This window comes from Schistocerca cancellata, chromosome 2 (genome assembly GCF_023864275.1).
Source record: "Schistocerca cancellata isolate TAMUIC-IGC-003103 chromosome 2, iqSchCanc2.1, whole genome shotgun sequence".
NCBI classification, from domain to species: Eukaryota; Metazoa; Arthropoda; class Insecta; order Orthoptera; family Acrididae; genus Schistocerca; species Schistocerca cancellata.
The window spans coordinates 974051190-974075538 of record NC_064627.1 but is presented as its reverse complement, the minus strand read 5'-3'; the positions used below and the strand labels follow the sequence as shown (position 1 = coordinate 974075538).

Here is a 24349-nt window from a genome sequence, read left to right as displayed (position 1 = left end):
AATAATTGATAGACTAAAGTGCGCTGGATGCTAGTCGCTTTGTGAAACAAGGTTTTTTCCCCTCAAGAATATGAATTTCGCCCCCCCCCCTCCCCCTTAGATCTGGGCCTCCTGTGCATGCATGAATCTGTCAGCTTGGGCACTCCAGTAAAATTTTTCCCAGTAGCATCTAGCTGCCTGCTGCGACTGCTTACGCAGCCAACAGCCACATTTCAGTAGCCAGAAGCGGGAGAATCTACTACTCAACTGGGCATGCGCATGATCCCGCTCGTAACTGCCGAAACGAATCTAATGTAAGCATTTGTGACGTCTCGCTCATCGGAGGTAATTTGTTGTTACGAAGCATTGCACAGTCTTCCTAAATCCTTTGACACATTTTGCTGTTGGGAGACGCTTGTATGAGCACCGTTTTGTGGCTGTATATGGCGCATTTCCCTTGCAATTTAAGTTTCATTTTCGTTTTTTCTCTCGTTCATGTTTTACTGCTGAAGTATCGGGACACAGTAATATCCTTTGTTAGAGTATCGGTTCTCGCTAATCAAAATTACAGAAATTTAAGCGAAAACAAAAACAATGAAAAATTCCTGGAATTCTAAAAAATTCCCGGGTTTTTCCCGGTTTTCTCCCGAATGAAAAAATTCCCGGGTTCTTTCCTTGAATAAATTACTTTTTCAAGAATTCTGGATAAAGCTATCATACGCGATCGGATGGTAGCTGCTGGCATCAGACCTATCCCCGTTTTTATACAATGGTTTAACAATAGCATATTTCAGTATGTCCAGAAAAATGCCGTTTCAGTGAGCTGCTACGTATGTGGCTGAGAATCTTTCTTACGTGTTGGGAACAAGGTTTTACTACTCTGTTGAAAATGCCATCAATTCCATGTGAACTTTTACTTTTGAGTGAATTTATTATTCTCCAATTTCAGTAGGAGAGGAGGGTCTTTGCTCAGTCATTTTTACTTTGGTACCAACAGCAGGCACAAAGCTGTTTATCTTTTACACCATTGGGCAGCATTTTAATTATTCTTTATGATTTAATGACTCACAATCTTGCACACCATTAAGTAATTAATTCATCATTGTGTTGCACAAATCCCTTCGTGGTGGAGAACTCACAGAGATTTGTAAAAAGGTAAATTATATCGGGCTACTATAAATAATTCAGTCATTTTCATAGTTCTATATTTTCCAAAGCATTACATGAATAAATATGATTAATGCATGAAAGGAACCGCAAACTCATTGTTCGCATTGTGCCCACCATTGGCTTTAAAAGTGCAATGCCTTGACTAAATGTCAACAAAGCGTTAGATTGCTTGCGTGTTGGAACACGCAAGATGTTTATCTATTATAACTGTGCAGCATGCATTCAAAAGGAATTATGGGAAAGAATTGACATTTAAACAAAGCACTGTGTGTTGCTATCGACAATTTAGGGACATTGGTTATCTCTGAAAACAGAAAAGCAATGGAAAGAGTTTCACATGCAATTAAAAAAATCAACTGCCTGTGCAAGCCATAAACTTGAAACACAGCAACAAACTGTGTGGAAGATTTTGTGATGGCATTTACATTTCAAACCGTACTGTTTGAAACTCTTTCAGTGGTTAAAACCAGAAGATTACAGCTGGCACCTTCAGTTTTATATCACAATGCAGGAAGCACTTGAGGATGAACTTTTGGCTCCAAGCTAATGTTCAGCGATGAAGCAACCTTCCATTTATCAGGGAAAGTTACAAGCCACAATGTGAAAGTGTGGGACATTGGAAATCCTCATGACATAGTACCAGGGCTGTCTACTACTTCAACTGAAGAAATGTGGTGTCTACTAGACAAAAGTTCCTTTATACTATCATACATTGTTTTCAGTCAACTAACAGTAAGTGTAGCTCTATTGCATATCCACCGAATATTGTAATGAAAGTGAAGCAAGGAATATATTGTAAAATCCTTTCAATATTCTCACCGTTTATGCCATGCATATGCCAGAAACCATGATGCTAGTGAAAGAAGACACTAAGACTACAAGTCTTTCCTTCTCATCCTGTCCAATAAGTCTCCCCTGACCAATGATACTGGGTGACTTTCCCTTTTCCTAGACCTCTCCAGTCCTTTTCCTTCACCCCACTTCCTTCCCCTGCTTGAAGCAGGAGTCACTGGCTCCAAAAGTTTGCCTAATTATAACCTTTTATCTATGTGTTCTGCCACTGCTTGGTGAGTAGATTATTTTATCTATCAAATAACACTGGTGTCCAAAATTAAAGCAAAAAATCGAAATTTTTCAAGGTTGCACTTATTTTGCTACAAAACAGTATAAACAGGCGACAGTAAAGTAGAAACAATGTAAAAAATACATAAACTAAACAACTGCAACATGCATAACGTAGACAAAAATGTTCTTTGTTTTTTCAACTTGATGGTTTCACACGCACATTTCAACAACTGGTTAATGTGCTCAGTATGGGGTGTGACCATGTATGGCAGAAATACAAATCTGACAATGAAAGGCCATGCAGTCAATGATGCCATCAATCTCACGTTGAGGCAGAAATGTCCATTCTTCCTGCAGAGCTACTCGCAAGTCTTGGAGAGTGGTTGGTAGTTGCAACTCATGTCCCTAGTGTATCCCAGAGGTGCTCTATTCAAATCGGAAGAGCGTCCAGTCCACGCCATCCGTGCAATATTTTCCATCTCCAAGAAAACATCAGCCATCTGTGCTCTATGAGGTTGAGCATTATCGTTCATCAGTACGAAGTTTGGGCCCACAGCACCTAACAACAACTGCACGACATCCCAAGATCTCATCACGATACCTGACAGCAGTGAAACTTTGTCAATTCACCTGTACAATTTCAAGAAGAGGTGTTCGAGTGGTCAACATAATCCCTGCCCACACCATTAGGCATCCTCCTCGATTTTGGTTTCTTTCCATAATATTTCGATCCAGAAATTGTCTTTCACATTCTCTCCAGATGAGAATAAATCGAGAATCACTCTCCAGATGAAACTGGGACCCATCTGCAAAAAGAACATTGGGTCACTGTTCGATTGTCCAGGTGGCATGTTGATGACTCCATTCTAAATGTTTCCTTCTGTGAAGATGCATCAGAGGTACACATGCAGCAGGTCTCCAACAGTAAAGGCTGCTCTGGCAAAGCCTTCTGTATACCGTTTGCCATGATGCAACACATCCAGTGAATGTTGCAAGGTCACATGCCAGTAGCTGTGCAGTACTAAGGAGGTACTGTCTTGCCTTTACAGCCAATGCTAAACAAGGTCGGCCCTGCCCTAAGTCTTCAGGATACAGTCTCAGTCTCTATAAACTGTCTCCACACACAAGAAACAACAGAACAATTCACATTAGGCCAATGGGCCATATTGGTTTGTGACTGCTTCCATTCTTGCTAGGCACTTCACCTCAGAGGATCAGACAGGCATCTCCTCTATGCCATACTGCACCGTCTGCAACTGTGTACACAGTGATTGTGAATATGGGACTACCCAGCGAGCACTATCAAGTTTAACAGGTGCCCTTATGTCATCACTGACATGGTTGGTCATTGCCGAGAATGCAATGTTCTGTACAGAACATGATCATACAGACATCGGTTAATAGTTTGTATGATTATAACGTGAATGAGACACAGGACAGGGAAATAACAATTTCTTGGTTTAATTTTGGACACCACTGCAATTTATTATGACTACAAGCAGGAACATGGAAATTCACAATCATGAATAAAGGCATAAAACAGATTTTCATATGGTTAACAGAAGGTAAACTGTAACAACAAAAAGCCCATACATGAAAGAAGCTGTTTTTCACAATTTTTACCAAATGATCTTAAGATGTTGACAAACGATTCTTTTACAAAGTGATTCGAGCAGTGGCTTATCCATAGACATATAACTTGGACTTCATTTGAACAATAATGTAAGCAGCAATACTGTTCTACAAATAATTGTAGTCGTAAAGGGCATACAAAACCAAATGTTCACTACGCAGTGAATTACTGTTCCACTGTTTGAATTAATTAATTGTATCATGTTGTAAGAAATAATGTTGTAATATGCACTTCGTAGACATTGTTCATGCATGTAAAATAACGAGTTATTAGCAGAAAATAAATGTTTAATTCTATTATTCATTTAAGAATAAATGGGTTCTTCGCACACTGTCTCCCATGTACTAAAGCAGTCTGATCTTCCCTCAATTTTGTAACACTATCCAATCAAGATTTGCCGCCCATAAATCCTAGCTCATGACATAGTTACTCTCTATTGTCCTTAATTTGTACATACTGTTGCACCATAACCTAACTGAAGCATTGAACTGCCTGTTGCCAATGCAGCAAAATGATGTTATGTGGATGGAGATGCCATCATTGTGGTGGCCCTACCTTATGAAGAAATAACATGTAACCAAAGTGTAAAAGTGCTAATTCAGGACGCTGGTGAAGTGGAAAAATCTAGCCAGGACCTCTGAACGGTGAAGCTGGTAATACTACAGCTCCAGCTAGGCTCCTCCAGTAGCTGACTAAGCAAGAACAGACTGAATGAAATCACCACCGTCCAATGGAGACACCTGGATGCTACGGCCTGTTGTCTCTTTCAGGGTGGTGGTGGTGGTGGTGTTGCTGTCAAAGAAGTACTGGCCAGCAGACTCTTATAACACGTCATCCCTTAACCCAAATCAGTCATCCTCATTCTCAGGTGCTCACTAATTTTCTCTGACATAACCATATGGCAGTGCGTACAAGATGATAAGCACTGCTGTCTCCATCAGCTGCTAACTTTGAGGTGGAAACTGCTGCAGCGTCAGATGAAGCAGCCCATCATCTACCAGGGACTTCATCTCCAGTAGCAGCATGCAATCGACGATGCTGGGGACTGTATGCAGACGGTTTAGCATCTTCGCACCATTGGGTCTCCCTCTGGGTGAGCACCTCCTGCTAGTCGCCATTTCTCTAGTGGGATGTCTGTTCAAGAGGGAGGATACAGTTAGTCACAGTGACTAGGACCAACTATATCCTCCCTCACCTACATTGCTATGACCAACAATTACTCCTAAAACTACAGTGATCAATTATATCCTCGCACTCAATTATATCTCCTTTGAAGGCATCACCAACAAATGAATCCTTGGCACAGCAGTGAGCACCTGCGTGGCACAACTAATGCATGTTTCTCCATGCACCATTCGTTCAGTTGTTTAATGTGTTTGCATTTATTTGTGTCGAAAGGAGAACTGAATTGAGAAATATAGGGGGGAGACAGAGTGGTTGACCAGTATTTACCTTCAGGGGGCAAAATTCTGAGAACTTGCTAATAGAGACTTAAAAGGTAGGCAAAAACTACCTAGCTTTTGAAACTTGTAGTTCCTTTCTCTGGGATGAAGAGAGGAAGGTTGGAAAGGAGGGTAGTATGAGAAGACAAAGGAGGGTTTCAGTGAGAACAGGAAATCAAGAAGGTATATTGGTATGCAAGTTCCAAAAGCAAAGCATAATTTTGTTTCAATTTATAAAGTTTTTCTGTCTCTTCATAATTAAAAAAAATTGGTTTCTGTTTTATAGAACAGGCCATCTCCTTTCATTATTATGGAAAGTCAGCAGAATATAAGTACATCATTGATGGTAAATCATAAAAAATAAATAATGGAAAACGAGGGAATAGTACATCATAATGGGAACTCTACTTTTTGAATTATGCCCTTTCAGATGTTATTCAATGATGCATCTTCCCATTACAATGACCACTTATTTCATATCTCTCACACAAACAAGGCAGTAGGCTCATACAAAATATGCACTTCCTTGTAGTTGCATAGACAGATTAAAAACTAAGTTCTAAATAGACTGTACAGTAGATGATGAATGTGTAGGTTTTTTAGAGGCAGCAGACCTACAGCTGGCTGGCATCTGCCACAAATCAATTGCTTACTAATTACTTCAACTGCCAGAGACTGTGGTCATGTGTGTGTGAGTTGCGTCTGTATGAGTGTGTGTGTGTACATTGTCTGTTTTTGACAAAGGCCTTATTGGTTGAAAGCTCACTTTCTGACAGTCTTTTTGTTGTGCCTATCTGGGACTCAGCATCTCCGCTCCACTATATGGTGAGTAGCAACTATCCTTTTCATAATATTGTTACATTCCATCCCGGATTTTCCATTATTTGATTACTAATACGAATCACTTGATCTACATACTTCACAACCTCCTCATTATGGCTTTATGAAATCAAATGTATATCTAATCTAATCAATATTATGAATATAATAGAGAGAAATATTCCACGTGGGAAAAATATGTCTAAAAACAAAGATGATGTGACTTACCAAACGAAAGCACTGGCACGTCGATAGACACACAAACAAACACAAACATACACACAAAATTCTAGCTTTCGCAACCAACAGTTGCCTAGTCAGGAAAGAGGGAAGGAGAGGGAAAGACGAAAGGATTTAGGTTTTAAGGGAGAGGGTAAGGAGTCATTCCAATCCCGGGAGCGGAAAGACTTACCTTAGGGGGAAAAAAGGACGGGTATACACTCGCACACACACACATATCCATCCACACATATACAGACACAAGCAGACATATACAGAGGCAAAGAGTTTGGGCAGAGATGTCAGGCGAGGCGGAAGCTAATCAATATTATCATATTTATACCATGTGGTTCTCCTAAGAGGTACCAGCTACATTTTATTTGGTGTCTCAAGTACTTTCAATTTTATTGTTGTGCAGTGTAGTCAGAGTCAGAACAAACAAATCTGAAAATAGGGAATTTTGAGCAACACTTAGTGTCAGTGGGAAACAGAGTTGGTTTTTGTTGGCAACATAATGTTGTTTACAATGTTGATTTAAGTTTTCAATTAACAAAATATTTCAGTTCAAGGATATTTATTGAGGGTGCCAGCAGGGTGTGAAGAACAGTCAGTAGGTCCAGAAAACGTTGATTATGACTGCTGTGTGTGCCACAATCCAACCACAACGTAGATATAATGATTAACAAATTTAAATAGAGAAATTAGCATATAATCTGTAAAAATATGCAGTAGAAAGTGAACACACTGAAGACAAGCAAAATTAACCTAACAGTAAAACACTTGTAAAAGAGTGTAAAAAAACAGATTTAATGGTGTTTAAATTCAGAATATATTGCATGTGAGGATTTTTCAGGAATGTCAAAGAAACAAATGAGATTTTAAATAGTGCTGTGTCACTAACAAAACAATTTTTTATTCATTCAAAAATATGATATTGCACTACCAAACTTAATTGTTAAAGAAAACTGCCCTTTTTTATTATTCTTATTTGCTATGCCGAACCGAAATATTAGGAAATGTGGATAGAGTTACTAGGTTAATGGAAATGAGAAAAACAAATTAAGTCTTGCCACAATAAATAGTGTATCATTTAAACTTAAATTATGTACAAGGAATTTGATGCTTCATATCAACTTTTTAACATGTCAGGAAATCATTAACTTCATAACAGGGGAAAAAAACGTTACAGTTGTTCATAATTTAAGGTATGTACATCTTTTCATGGGGGAAAAAGGCCACCTCACACGTTGCTACATGCATTTAAAATGGAGAACAGGTACATTATTCTTTACAGTTACATGAAATCTGATAAAACTTAACAATATTATAAAATATTAAAAATACTGTTTCCTTGCAACAATACATGGCACAATAAAAATAAACCTTTAAAACATATATAATTCTTTTTCATTTGAATTACAGTGCACAAAAAATGTGCTTGTGTTGTAAGAACAGACTGATATAACTTTTCATAATTTAAAATCTTGATGTTCATTAAAAGAGAACACAAAATGTGTCAGATTGTGAAAATAGTCATTCAAGGGTAACTACAACATAAAATAACAATGCTACAACTAGGCCATTTTATCTGATTGTCTAAATAAGTAATACTAAGCTAAACAGATATGTATCTAGTGCTCATTTTCCTAAGTTCAGGTACAATACATATTCATGTCTTTCAAAATAATTACTTTATACATATAAATAAAATTAATTCCACAGCCTAAAGAGCACCAAAAACAAACAATTTTATTCATAACAAATATCAAAAATACATTCAGTCACAGTAGTATAAAAGTTTCTTACAGATTTTGTTTAAAAAAATCACAGTACATCAACAGTACATTTTTTATATAAAAAGGAGTGCTTTAAATGATTAAAATACAGTATTTAGATGCACAAATGAAATATACATGTTTAACATACTTCCTTTGGTAGAGTATTTCAGCATGCTGGGGAAAGGTGTCCTCTTACATGCTCACACTGATTTTTTCTTGTAGAATCTGATAATAACAAGCCTGAAAAATGTAAAGATGAAATGTATAGAATCCCAAGAATTACCATCCATTACTGTTAATAATATTTCATATATATAGGACTATTATAAAAGTAGACAGAAGGTGTGAAATTACAGAACAGGATGCAGATCTCTTACTTTTAATGTTGTGAACATTATTCCCAGTTCTCCATTTTGTAAATATGGTTCCATAAAATCTTCAACAAAATGAATTTCTGAACCAAGCTGAAGAATTCTTGCCCTGACAACAACAAAATGGAACACAGGGAACAAGTCATCCATTGTCCATAGATATGTTGTTCCCAGTTCCTTCTGAACAGCCTGAAATGGGACAGAGATAATGCAACTGTAGATCCATGTGGTACAATTCAAGTTTGTGCACGTATCACCTACACAAAAACAAGCAGTTGCACTATGTTGTTGCCTGAAGTATTTTTAGACTACATTTTGCTCCCCTAAATATCTTACACAAGCCTGCCACTCCAAAACACACACACACACACACACACACACACACACACACACACACAAACACAAACACAAACACAACTTATTTCTATAGTGAGTTGTGCTTAATGAAAAGTTTCACAGATAAATGAACATGATAGGTGATAGAGCACACACATCTCTATATTTTAAATTAATTTTTATTTGCTTTTAGCCATACTTCACTGACAAATGGCACACAGGGTCATGCTCTGATATCAGCAATAATGAACACGCTGTAGCAGCATCTTCTTGGATAAGTGAATGAGTGGGGAGTAATGTATGTTATTAAGAAATTTTGACACTGTAATCTTCTACCAATGAGGTCATAATTCCTTTGGGGATTGCTAAAAGTTTATTACAAAGAATTCTTCTATAGTCATACAAAAATCCACAAATATAGAATAAATTCTAGCATTTCACTGCTCAATAACCTTCTAACCTCACCTGCTGTCTCTTGCATGATGTACTGTCCTGGGTGTCTACTTATCCCAAGAGTATTTTTTTCTTCTAACACTTGCCTATCTTTTGCTGATCATAGCTATCGATAGAAGACTCAAAAGACTACAAATGCTTCTCCTTGAGACTGACTCAATCGGAGCTAGTGTGCGTGTCAGGACTTTTAAACTCCTCGGCTGCTCCAAACATGCTACATACATGCTGTGCTCAGTGCTACTTTCTTGTTACCTAATCTCTCTACTTGCATTAGGTGCCTTGCAGTCTGGTTTCTATCCATGAATAGGTAACTATGTAGCCTCTCCTGCTCTGAGCCACATAAATAAATAGTGTATCAAGTGAACTTAAATTATATTCAAGGAAGTTAATGCAAAAAATGACGCCTTAAATGCTGTACACACATTTAACACAGAAAACATTATTCTTTCCAGTTACCTGAAAGCTGATAAAACTTAATAATGTTATAGAATATCACAAATACTGTTTTCTTCTGGCAATACATGACACAACAGAAATAAACCATTTAAAACATATACAATTCTTTTTCATCTGAATTATAGTGCACAAAACGTGTATGTGTTGTGAGACCAGACTAATATAACTTTTCATAAAACCTCACACGTTGCTACATGCATTTAAAATGGAGAACAGGTACATTATTCTTTACAGTTACATGAAATCTGATAAAACTTAACAATATTATAAAATATTAAAAATACTGTTTCCTTGCAACAATACATGGCACAATAAAAATAAACCTTTAAAACATATATAATTCTTTTTACATTTGAATTACAGCGCACAAAAATGTGCTTGTGTTGTAAGAACAGACTGATATAACTTTTCATAATTTAAAACCTTGATGTTCATTAAAAGAGAGAACACAAGAATGTATCAGATTACAAAAACAGAATTACTTTGGTTTCGAAACAGGCCAACTCCCACTGCTTGAAATGGAAGAAGAAGAAGAAGAAGAAGAAGAAGAAGAAGAAGGAGGAGGAGATTATGAAAGCAGCCATTCAAGGATAACTACGACATAAAATAACAATGCTAAAACTAGCCCATTTTATTTGACTACCTAAACAAGAAATATTAATAATATTGTGTGTCAGCAGTGACGACTTCCTTTGTTCCTCTGACCTTTGCCACTACTGAAACTAAATGAATATAATAAAACTTAATAGTTTCTTACTTTGCCAGTTCAAAAATTCAACTGCACAGATTCTTCAAGCACATAGAGCTCTTAAAATTGTTAATACAACAAAGAATTATGCTCTTTGCGACGTGATTTTAGTAGATCATAGTTCCTACTTAGGTACCAGTTTGTAATATCTGCAGTTTTGCTTACAATCATCATTGAACTAACTAAAAAAGCAAATACATTACTAGTTAAGCAAATATCTTTGACTCATTCGTCATGGGTTACTCTTTGACGAGAAGCAGATTCTATAGCTACACTTCCTATGTAGATGGAGACCACACTTATCACAGTTAACTTTAGGCTTTTTTTGTAACACGAAGAATCTCATTCCATTGTATGATGGTATCACTGTAACACATCAACATTAATTCTGAATGACAGTAATAACTTTTTTGGTCCACTTTTGCTTGACTCCACAGGGTGAAGAAAAAATGCCACACTTGGCAATCAGCATGTGATTCCTCATCCCAATTCAAGACAAAATTGTATCTCACAAAACATAGTCCTGCCAAAAGGTTTAATAGAAACGCAATTTAAAAAACAAGACTCTGGCACACTCTAACTGCTTTCAGTGTGGCCAAGAATAGGTAGCATGAACTCTGCAATGTGCCTGAGCTCTCCCATTAGCTCAGTGAGATGAAAAAATGCTGTGGGGAACAGATACACAGACTCGCTGATGTTCAAGTTGCATTAGTGCCAAACATTTTTTTTTCCCAGTTAAAGGATCAGACTGTATCCTATGTATCCAATTTACACCTCCACAGTGCAATATCTTGTTTATTTCTTCCTGTTACTTTTACCTTTATTTAAACATTAAGACATAATATGAACTCCATATAGAAATAACTGACCATTTTGTTTTGCCAGTGACACAAATAAAGACAACAGAAAATAATAGTGGATACAGTAACACTGGCGCATCCAGTGAGGTACTAAAACACAATAGGTAGGCTACACTAGATTGCACTTTACGTTACATACAGTAACTCCTTTCTGTACGTTTGACGTTGAGGCTCATCTTCACAGAGCCATTAAATACACTGACAAGCAATATTCACTTTAGAGAACATGTTCAAAGCATTCGCAAAAGTTTTGCCACTCAGCTGATCACACTTTGCTGGAACACATTTTTGGAACACAACCTATGACCAGCTTAGAGACAGAAGTAATGACACTTTCTGCAGAACCTGACCATCATTTTGCAGGACAATGCTCAAGCACGTACAGTACAAGCTGTTACTGATTTGTCTGACTGATAGGGCTGCTAAGTGCTATACCACCTACTGCACTCCCCTGACTATGAGTTCAAATCAATTTCTAAACTGAAGGAAACACTTCACGGCATTCGCTTCAGAACTGCTACAAATTTGTCGGGCAATAAATCACGCAGCTTGAACTGTCAACACAAATGGCAATGTTAAAAGAGTCCTAAACTTCCACATCGCTGGCAATGGGTTATACACAATTCTGGTGACTACTTTGAAGATCAGTAAAACTTTGAAACACATATCTATTTTGTACGACCTGTAGATAAATAGTTGCACCTATTAAAGTTCCAACCCTTGTACAATATCATGAATTAGAATAATAATGCATACATCAACCAGCATTACATTTAGGGTATAAACATTAACGTATTTTTTTCTACGCAAGATAATATATCTACAAATAAGTTATCTGGTCAAAAGTATCCGGGCATGTATTAAGTGGACATTAATATGGAGAGTGTCCACCTTCACCTTTATGACATTGGAAATCTGCTTGGGACACATTCAATTAGGTATCTGAATGTCTGCGGTGGAATGGCAGACCATACTTCCTCAAGAGCCAAAACCAGAGAAGGTAAAGATGTTGGAGAGTGGGGTCTGGAAAGAAGTTGACAGTCTCAACTTTCCCAAAGGCATTCCATTGTGTTCAAGTTGGGACATGCGGAAGCCAACCCATTTCAGGACTGCTACTGAACACATACCACTGCCTCATGGAAGTTGATTTATGACAGGGTGCACTGTCATCCTGATACAGTCAGTCACTGACTCTGAACTGTTCCTACTGTAGACAAAACACAATGCTGTAAAATGTTTCATATCCTTCTGCATTTAGTGCTTTCTGAAGTATAATGAAGGGACCACATCCTAACAGTGAAAAACATCGGTATACTGCAATAACTAGGGCCCGGATTTTAAGTACCTAAAAAACAGTGAAATATGCAAGCATTTATGACCTAAAACTTACATAAATATGACCTCAAAAATAAAATATGACTTAATAGAAGTTTATTTAAAGCATTCTCGTTTGTTTATTTAATTTTTTATTCACCATAAAGTAATACAAAATTAACTTCTCAAAGCACTGTAAGTATAGTTCTTTCTTTCTGTAGGGTTTGTGGCTAATTTGCACCTATTTTTTGAACGTCTGAATGTTTTATTTTCTAAACACAAAGTACAGTGAAAAGATCATCTATTGAAACAGTAAAACAATGTTTTTATTTCTACATAGTATTTAAAGTGTTTCACATTATTTAATACTGTATGTCAATCTTCAGTATCTGCAAAGTTGCACTGGAACACAAGGTGCATTTTCAATTTTCCATTGTCAAAGATCTATGGTTGTCGCTGAGGATAGTTTTGTACCTGGAAAAGCTCCTCTCCACTTCACAAGATGTCACTGGAGCGTATTTGAAGGCAGCCAGGTCGTTGCAGCATTCCCTGAGAGAGTGTCACTAATTTTGCACAGTCCAGAATATCCAGGATTCCGTTGGAGAACACTTTGCAGTTTGGTTTTCACTTTGTCAGCCACATGACCACGAGCTCGACCCAACTCACTCTGCACATGTTGCACAATACTCAGGGCCTCACATAGCTGAGTGCCAACAGCTTCCAGTTGTTTGATGGCTTTTGATATCATTGAAAAATTGGCGTTGATGTATGCCAAGTTTCGAGACAATGTATCTGTAAAAACTTCTTTCACAATTTTGATAGCACTTGATTCATCGCTATCAAGCTAACAGAAGATTGTCTTTATTTGGGTGTAGTTGGTGCAGTAATACTCAGCAGCATAAAGCCAAGAACCTTATTGTGTAAGAACAGGTTTATGTGGGGAGGGGGGGGGGGGGGTATTGACGGTGCTTGTTCCTTGATTTCTGCACCCGTAGCGGAGCCTTCACATAGATTTTCTTGCCACAGGAAATTAATTTGTTCATGTCGGGGTAATCTGATCACACCTCTTCAGCAACTCTGTACAACGCATGTGCAAGGCAAGTGGCGTACAACATACTGGGGTAGAGAATCTGAAGCTCTTTGGCTGCTTTAGCCATATATGAATCACTATCTGTCACAAGCAGCAAAATGTTGTCTCTTTTCACACCATCCAGCCACAGTAGATTCGGAGAGTTGTCAAACAAAATAGCAATCATCGGAATGTTTACTCTATCGAGAGCTTCACATGTTAGTAGGAAAATATCTCCAGGGCCATCAACTTTTAGAACACCAACAACAAACATCATTTGCAATATATCGCCCACTAATATCCGTAGTTTCATCTATCGACAGCCAGATCTTTTGCTCAGCAATAGTAATTCATATTTTGTTGAGCACATCATTGTAGCATACGGATAAATAGTTCTTTCTCAGTGTAGATTCATCTGGAACTGGATGTGTTGTGTACTTCTCCAAGAACAGTCTGAAGCGTGGATTCTTCAGCTTTTCCAATGGGATGTTGTAGGACACCATCATCTCACACAAATCCTTGCAGAATGATTGCATGGTTGATGATTGACCTGTCTGTTCAAATAACAGTGTTTGCCTGCTGTTATTTCAAGCACTTCGTTTCACACAGCTGCTGTGTTTAGCGGTACTACAGTGTTGTTGCACATTAAAGCGCTTTTCTGCACTAACTTTAACTTCACACAGTTTACAAAATAATATTTTCCCATCAGTACTAAAGAACTTCTCTCCAAATTCTCGAACATACCCTCGCAACTTCACGCTGTTGGAGCACTTTGCTTTAGGCATGTTGAACAAGGCAAAGGCTGTATTCAAACTGGTTACTGGGAACACCTGTGCAACTGCGATGATTATTACGGCAGAAGCCGCTTTTGTTGGCTCTGAGAGCGTATTGTCGACTCTGCGCAACAATGTTTTATGTTTGTGTAATGACTGTTGTGGTGCACCGATTTTCTGCTACAGTCCTGAGGAATACGGCTGTGTACTAGTTTATCTGTTTATCTTTCATAACAGCATGTTAAATATCGTCTTGTGACAACATATTCATTTTCTTATTCACGTGTCCCGTAAGATACGAGAAAAACGGTATATGCATTTTTGGCAAAAGTTGATGGAAATATGACCTATTATATTAAAAGTTAGCCACAATATGACCTATTATATTAAAAGTTAGCCACAATATGACCTATTATTAAAATTTGTTGAAATATGACTTTATATGCACAATCAAAATACATTTTTCGACACTAAAATGCCTAGATTTGTGTATAAATTGTTCTAAAATTCACCCTATAGTTCAGAAAAAATATGACTTGTCATTAAAATCCGGGCCCTAGTAACAACATCTCCACTACACTGGTGATGGGTAATGTTCTCCAGGCATTTGCCGAATCCGAACCCTTGCCCTGGGCTACCACAAGTTACAGCATGATTCATCACTCCTGATCACTTATTTCCAGTCATACACTGTCCAGTTATGTAACTTTTTACATCATCTGAAGCATCGCTTAGAAATGACTACAGAAATGTGTGATTCATGAGGAGTTGCTTGGTGTTTAAACCCCTTCTTCTTAACTCTCCACACACAGTCATTGTACTACTTGGACTGCTGGCAACACACGGGAATTATGAATGATCCCTTCCGTTGATTTTGTCCGACTTTTCACAACCATCCTCCTCAATGCTCAGCAATGCCTGCCTGTCAGTACATGAGGTCTCCCTGATCTTGGTTTAGCTGTGGCTGTTCCTTTGTGTTTCCAGTTATCAATCACACTATCAAGAATCAACTCAGACAGCTTTAGAAGTATTGAAATGTCCCTGATGGATTTGTAACTCAAGTAACATCAATGACTAATCCAAGTTTGAAGTCACTAAGCTCTCCTGACCAAACTGTACGTTGCTACTGCTCCTCTACTGACAACACAATACTCCCTGCCTCTCTTTATACTGGTAGGTCTGCTTCTCTTGATGGTCTGGTGATCAATTCTGTATTATGTAGGGATATCTGCATATGCCTGATCAGCTAGTGTGTGTCTACTTCTGTATAACTGGTGCAGAAGTCATTGTATAGCAGATAGTGTAGAGAACTCATATTGTTACATGTTCTACTCTTACAGGTTCCACTTGCAGATGAGGTAAGGAAGAAATGAGTGAGTATATGCCTCCTATTCTAATAGTATTTCCATGATATATCTGACAGCAGCAGTAAACACATTGTACTGTGTCGTGAGTATTGGTGTCATAAATGTACCTAGCAACATTTTGGAAAATAAATGGTACCTTTTTTCCCACCTAATCCAGTCAACAAAGGAAAATTGGGGGGAAACATATGTGTAGTCTCCATTTTTTTAGGTGTGTGTGTGTGTGTGTGTGTGTGTGTGTGTGTGTGTGCGTGCGTTGGGGGAGGGGGGGGGGTGGAGATATCATGAAAATGGTTCAAATGGCTCTGACCACTATGGGACTTAAAATCTATGGTCATCAGTCCCCTAGAACTTAGAACTACTTAAACCTAACTAACCTAAGGACATCACACAACACCCAGTCATCACGAGGCAGAGAAAATCCCTACCCCGCCGGGAATCGAACCCGGGAACCCGGGCGCGGGAAGCGAGAACGCTACCACACGACCACGAGCTGCGGACGGAGATGTCATGAATAACGTACTAAAGATCCTGATGACTAGTGGAGTGTGAGTGTGTGTGGAGATGGCTGGGTTAGATGTCACTTTTTTATGTTTTTATTTATTGTCTTGAAATCGCAGCTTGTAGTGAAAATGTTTCCCAGTCATAATGAAACCACATTAAATTTCCTGCAAAAAAGGTACTATTCATTTTTCCTCTAGGACTAATAGTTTCCACATTGCAGATGATGGAAAAATTGTAGATTATTAAAAACAGTATTTTAATGGTCTAAAATTGATGTCTATTGTTAAATGAAGTGGGCTATGAACAGATATTAAATGCATGTACCACATCTAAGTGCAGTAGAACCATATTAAGAGATAATTTATGGGGTGTAGTAGTATGGAAGGGTGGGAATGTATTTTAGAAGTGTGAGGGAAGGTAGGTTGCCAGATTGTGGTCATGCACTTCCCTCAATTCCCTTGTCCTTATTGCACTACTTCACAAAAAGCAACTGCAGTGTGTTTAACTACGTTATACTGACCCTTCCGCAGCTTGCCTTATAAATCACTGGCAACAAGGTGTGCAGATGTGCCTGTAGGCATTTATTTTCTGCAAAGTGCGTTAACACTACAGGGACTTCAGATGTAAAATACTAATAACACTAATGGAAGAAACATGTATGGACACAATCTACGTAACTCTGTGCACACTGTTCTACCATGATAGAGGGAAATTGATTCTTAGTCATCCTGTATGGTGGATGTATCATCCGTCTGGGAAAGAAAACTTCCCTCACATGAGGACTGCTTGCTTGTCAGTTTGAAGACAGACTATATCTCCCCAGGATTTCGTGTCCAGTTCTCTTATGTGAGTAGACAAAGTAACTTCACTGAGCTCGTGTTTTTATAGTGGAGTTATTTTTAGTTTATTATGTGAGTATGTATTTGCAGTTGTTAAGCGAGCAATTAAATAAAAAAGCTGAACAGCTGGAGCTGTCAGCTGTCTACTACACCGAAGAGCCTGCTCCAAGTGTAACACGCTGTCAACATGTATTCGACAATGTTGATTTCACTGTCTCCACTAACAGTGACTGGAATGTTTTTCACACCTTCAGGGTATCAAACGCATCACCCCAGCCTCAGCTCTCCCAACATCTGAAGTGACTCAGAGGCTACCTCTGAAACAGAATTAGGTTATCTAAGTGATATAAAACTTCTGATATTCCAACTCAGGTTAACAGTGCATTACAACAGGTTACTGTTCTAGACTTGAACATGGCCAGTCCCTTTCCATCAACAGATTCACAGCCATCTTGGAAGATATAATGTGTATGTCTGGTAAGTGACTCCACTTTGTGCAACTCGCTCTACAATTACAGAAAAGAAGAGATTTATGCAGTTTCTACTAACACAATTAATGGTGAGGTAAGTGCTGTACCTTTCTTGTCACCACCAAGTGACTTCAACACCATTACAAGGGTTTACAATATGCTGTTAATGACAGAAAGCAGCACGATGCCACATTTAGCAATTCAATCCCTTTCCCACCAACATTATATAGCTCACTGATAACATCACACTTAAATTAAGCACTTCTCAGCCATTGTTTATAGAAATGCATTTGATACAAAACCTCACTTAACAAATGCAGATAAGTACTCACTTAATAAACTGAAAATACCTCCACTGTATAAACATGAGCTCAGTGAAATTATTTTGCCTACTCTCATCAGAGAATTGGACACGAAATGCAGGGGAGCTATAGTGTGTCTGTAAACTGAATAGTGAGCAGTGCCAATGAAGGATAAAATCACCTTCCTTGAAAGAATGCTACAACTACTTTACAGGATGATAAGAATCAGTTTCCCCTGTAGCATTGTAGATTTATGTAGAATCTGTCCATATGCTTTTCTTGTGTTTGTATTATTAGCAATTTCATGTAATTTTAACGCACTTTGTGGAAAATAAACACCCCCAAGCATGTCTGCACACTGTGCCACCTGTGATTATACGGTGAGCTGTGGAAGGGTCAGTATAACTTTATGAAACACCCTGTAGCTTGTGACATTGTGTGGTAGAGAGAATGGGGAACTGCCTGCTTGCACTTCATTTTGTAGCCCTACTAAGAAGGGAAGTGAATGAACACAATTCAGCAGCCTACCTCCCGTCATGCTTCTATTTTACTCCCCCACCTTTTCAACGTGTTACAGTCCACCTCCTTAGCTGATGGTCAGTACATCCGACTGCCACGCAGCGGGCCCAGGTTCGATTCCCAGCTGGGTCAGCGATTTTCTCCCCTCGAGGACTGGGTGTTGTGTTGTTCTCATCATCACTTCATTATCATCAATGGCATGCAAGTCACCCAATGTGGTGTCAACTGAGAAGACTTGCAACTTGGCAGCTGAACTTCCTCAGGTGGGGACTCCCAGCATCAATGCCACACAATCATTTCATTACCCTGTTGCACCCCCAGAGCACAATTTATCCCTTAATATGACTCTACTGCACTTATATATGGTACATTAATTTACTATTTGTTCCTTACGTACTTGATTTAACAATAAACATCAATTTTATATGATGAAAACACTATTGTTAACTGTCTACAATTTTCTCATACTTTGCAAAATTAGACGTAGAGAAGAAATATTATTATTTGTTCTGGGAAACATTTTCGCTAGATGCCATGGTTTTAGAGATATTCATGAAAAAAACCTAAAAAAAGTGATGTTTACAACCCCCCCCCCCTTCCATCTCCACCCCTCCCATCACCAAACTCTCACCCTAACAGTCAGGATTTTTAGTTATGTTCATCATGACACTTTCCCCTACCAATGAACAAAAATTTCCAACTACACAAAATTTTCCCCACCTGATAGAGCTGATAGTTTTTGGTCCTTGTTGACTGGGCTAAACAGCTAACCATTTACAATTTTTTAATACATCTATAAAACTTTCTATTAACTGAATTAGGAAAATCAGAACTGAGCATGATGGGTCAGTGGTTTAAGACAACATACTTGCACTTGAGAGTACAGAGGTTCAAATCACTGTCAAGGCATCAGAATTAATGTTTTCTTCATTCCCCTAATCAACACAAGTAATTGTAGGATTGATTTTTTGAAAGAAAAAGGGCCAATTACCTTTCAAACCCTTGTCCATGCTGAACATATGCTCTTCCTTCTAAAGACATTATTGTTTATGCTGTATTCCATTGAAAAAAATGAGAATAATATAACAATACCATTTCATATTCTTTGTACCTCTTGCTCTCAACTGAGCCAGGAGGTTTCACTCATTCATCACGTTCTGTAGATCCCACCATGATGATGTACTTTCAGGGATGTGAATAAGTCAAGATATTCACCAACAATGAGAAGCATATGTTAGAAACTAATTCTGTGCACTCCATTAATAATCAACTACCATTAAACTGCTAAATACTACTTGTTAACATTGTAAAAGGTATTTCTTTGAAAAATCTGCTGCTTACTTGCTTAAAGTAAATATTAAACATAAATAAAAGACTATAAAATTAAAAGGGGACAGAATGGCTACCATACTCATTTTTTGGAACAGTTTGTTCCTCTCTAAGGGGGAAAAGGAGGAAAGGTTGGGGTTAGTTGAAAAAGAGGGTCAGGTAATTCAGATCTCAGATTCAGGATGTCCCATTTGTTATGAGGATAAGGGGACACAGCTGACAGGTAACACAGAGATGAGGGGAGCCAGTAGCCATGTTTTATTTCTACAGCCTTGAGTTTTAAATGAGTATTAGGTTTCAGACATTGCTTTTATATCTTATTTGATTGTTTCAATACCAGAGAAGGAAAGCTGCTACTCACCATATAGTGGAGACGTTGAGTCATGATAGGAACAACAAAAATATTCACACAATTATAGCTTTCGGCCATTAAGGCCTTTGTCAGCAGTATACACACATACACACATGCACACGCACACACACACACACAAACGCAACCTGTACACGCGTCAGCAGTCTCAGAGACCTGAAGCAACACTGCAGTTCTCTGAGACTGCAGACATGTGTGCAAGTTGCGTTTGCGCCCGCACGTGTGTGTGTGTGTGTGTGTGTGTGTGTGTGTGTGTGTCTACTGCTGGCAAAGGCCTTAATGGACGAAAGCTATAATTGTGTGAACCTTTTTGTTGTGCCTATCACGACTCAGCATCTCCGCTACATGGTGAGTAGCAACTTTTCTTCCCTGGTACTGTTACATTCCATCCTGGATTTTCCATTATTTGATTGTTTATCTGTCTCAAAGGTCTTAATGCCTCTCTACAAAAATTTGAGATAACTGAAACAGAGAAAACTTACAACTGCAATATTTATAATGGTACAATAGTCTTCTACTATCTATAGCATGTGGATCTGGAAACTGAGGGAGAAAGTACCAAAATGCTTGAATTTTGGCTTTCCCATTGTGATGTGGCTTTCCTATGGTCTACTTTCATGTCTACTGATTCCTTGTGCTCTCTCTCTCTCTCTCTCTCTCTCTCTCTAAAAATGTGGGTACTGTTTTTACTGAGATGCTATTAACAGGTGGTTAAAAACTGAAGTGGTGTCTTTTACTTGTGCATGTCTGCAACTTAGCATGTTATCTTCACAGTAAGTAGGCTCTATCCTTTCCTACATTGCTGTTAAGTGTGATAATACTACATTTATAATGGCAAAATTAAATATTTATTGTGTGCTTTTGGGTGTTCAGCCGCACTGCTGTTTCCATTTTTGCACAATATTTGAATCATTGACCCAGCCATATGTTTCAGGTGCTGTGAGTTGTCCTTTTATGCATACCTGTTGCTTGGCCTTCAACCAGACTGTGAACTGTTACTGGCCTTACACTGCACAGAATCAAAAATACCTGAGAACGACACTGAGCTGACAGAAATAGATAACCCAAGAATTGTTTATCAACCTTATGCTAGCTCCATATTCAGAGTGACTGGTAGTCTCCTATGAAAACAAGGCATCCTGTGTATTTTGCTCCCATCAACAAAGATAAAAAGTCTTCTTTGTAATGTTAAATACAATTTAAGTGCCCAAGAGTTGGGTGTGTACCACATTCTATATGAATGTGGCCAGTCCTACGTGGGGCAGACAATTACAGTGGTAGAGGAAAGACAGAGAAACAACAGTGGAAACCCTACTACAATAATCACACAAATGAGTTATTGCTGAGCATCGCCTCAGATATAAGCATGAAATGAAATATGACTACATCAGTATTCTGGTGCAAATGTCCAGTTTCAGGAACAGCATAGCTGAGGAATCTACTGAAAGAAAGATGTTAGAAACCCTAACAATTAGTGTCAGAGGTTCCAATTTGGCTTGGGATCCAGCACTCAATTTATTAAGATTTCACAAGTCATCACACCCACTAAAGCTGGCAAACGTTGAGAGAATACGTATTTCGTGTAATATCAGTGCAGGCAGTGAAAAACAAAAGAGCATCAAAGGGCATAGAGGGCAACAAGAGACAAACTCAAATATAAATAGCAGCAGTAAGACACCAACAATATTTCTCTGTCTATATGGAGAACAGGCAGTGAGTACATACGACACAACAACTCACAGCACCTGAAGAAGACAACTAGGTCGGTCATTAAAATATTGTGCAAAAAAATGAAACAAAAATACATCAGAACACCCAGAAGCACATAATTAATCCATCACACATAGAAAACCCATGAGATCACATGATTAAATATAATACTCCCCTATCATGGTAACTTACTGCTGTCATTTGTTCAAATGTGCTTCTTATGACAAGAAGTTTCTCTAGCGGTGAAAATGTCGTTTTCAGCTGCTGAAGTGTTTCAACAGCATCTCTATAGTATTTGTCATGCACTGGAGAAAAAGGTGGTTGGTTTTCTGTTCCACAGTTGCCTGGATGATCCCTTATCCAAAATTTCCTGAAACATTTGTTGAGAGCATTACTTTCATTTAAGTAATTTTTCAGACATATTTTGATACGAATCAGCACTTACTGGTCAATGCCAAGAAATGCCATCAGTGTTACATCGGGCTGCTTGTTCCATTTTAGTAACCTTTCCCAATAAGCATCGTCTTCTTCTTTGTTATGGAGTGCATATAAAACAAACAGTGCTGAATGAACACGTGGCAACAGAATAGGGTGTAGAATTGCTGCTGCACTCACCACCTCACTAAACAAAAACGGGAAAAAATCTGTTACGAGGGCTGAAAAAAGAAAAAAAACTAACAAAAACAGCTAAGACTTCCACAACAAATTTGCCCTCTTCAGCAGTGTGTGCTATGATTTGAAACTTCCTGGCAGACAAACTGGGACGTGAACCTGGAACCTTGGCATTTTGCTGGTCATGAATTGTGCCTGTATAGTTCAGGCAGTAAAGCATTTAAGCACAAAAGGCACATGTTACTGGTTTGTGTCTTGGATTGGCACACAGTTTAAATCTGTACAGAAGTTTAAAATGCACACACTACTGCAGAGCGAAAATTCTTTATCAAAACAATTCCCTACAATGTGGCTAAGCCATTTCTCTGCATCATCCTTTCTTCCAGGAATGCTTATCCTGCAAGGTATGCAAGAGATCCCTGAAGGAAGGTTGTGCATCATGGCTGGGCAGCTCAATCGCTACAGCATTTGCCCAGGATACTCCGTGGTTCTGGGTTTGAGCCCTGGTTTGGCATACAGTTTTAATCTGTCATGAGTACAACTAAAACACACTTAAATAGTGCAAAATAAGATGTGAAGCTGCATTAATTAAAAGTTACTTCATATACAATGACAAAGAGACTTGGCTGCCAAATCTCAAATCTTCACGTGACAGAACTGCAACAATACATAAATATAATGTAGGGGGAAGGGGGGGGGGGAGGGAGATATTACTCTTTCATCTTTTCTTTTTCACTTCATCTCTAAAATTTCAAGGGCAAACTATGAAATTTACTGTCCCCTTTTTCTGTCTTAGTGTTAATGTGATTATTGTTTCACAAAAGCATAATTACATAAAACATACCACTAGAACAGTCATAATGCAATTTTGGATAGATCAAAAATCTACTCAGCAAACGGCAGCAGAACACACACATAAAAGAGGATTGTAATTAGGCAAGCTTCCGGAGCCAGTGGATTCTTCTTCAGGCAGGTTGAAGGGGAAGGAAAACAGATGAAGGAAAAGGACTGAAGAGGTCTAGGAAAAGGGATAGATTTCAGGCAAATCACACAGAACCACAGGTCAGAGGAGACTTACCGCACAGGATGAGAAGGAAAGACTGATTGTTGGGAACTGCGTTGGATAAGATTTGAAAACCTGAGAACTTAAAGGTGGAAGACTGGGTAATATGCAAGATAGAGATTACTGCTTAAACATCATGCATCAGTTAATAAGAGTGAAAAGCTAAGTGCACTGTATGTAACAGAGGTGGGAGGGGAGCGGTGAAAAACAGGCAGGCAAGACAATGAAAGACGTAGAAAACTAAAACAGAGTGAAGAAATGAGTAGTTTCTGTGAAGAAATGCTGAGACAGATGGAATTAACATAAATCAAGGCCAGGTGAGTGGGGAGAACCAAGGACATGTTGCAGCACTAGTTCCCAACTGTGGAGTTCTGACAAACTGGTGTCTGGGGGAAGAATCCATATGGCGCATGTGGTGAAAAAGGCACTGATGTCACAAGTGTCTTGTAGAGCATGCTCTGCAACAGGATATTGCATGTTGCCTGTATACACCCTCTGCCTATGCCCATTTATCCTAATTGACAATTTGGTGGTAGTCATGCCGATGTAAAAGCCCGAAAAGTGTTTACACAACAGCTGGTATATGACACGTGTCATTTCACAGGTGGCTGTCCCTTTGATAGTGTATGTTTTGCCAGTTATAGGGCTGCTGTAGGTGGTGTAGGAGGGTGCATAGTCCAAGTCTTGCAGTGGGAGTGGCAGGGGAAGGAACCATATTGTAGGGAGATGGGTGCAGAAGGAGCGTAGAGTTTTAAAAGAATATTGCGGAGATTGGGAGGGCA

The 24349-nt window shown here is 38.6% G+C and overlaps 1 protein-coding gene across 1 annotated transcript in view; it reads right to left on the bottom strand.

Moving 5' to 3' along the window:
- Window positions 1-6884: 6884 nt before the first annotated feature.
- Window positions 6885-24349, bottom strand: part of LOC126162943 (alsin) — a 206215-nt gene continuing 188750 nt past the window's right edge. Inside the window, exons 11-14 of the mRNA XM_049919775.1 lie at window positions 22338-22514; window positions 22085-22262; window positions 8483-8665; window positions 6885-8345 (exon numbers count right to left, since the gene is read on the bottom strand). Of these exons, the coding sequence (XP_049775732.1) occupies window positions 8298-8345; window positions 8483-8665; window positions 22085-22262; window positions 22338-22514 (586 nt within the window). The 3' untranslated portion in view covers window positions 6885-8297. The remainder of the gene's footprint in view (window positions 8346-8482; window positions 8666-22084; window positions 22263-22337; window positions 22515-24349) is intronic.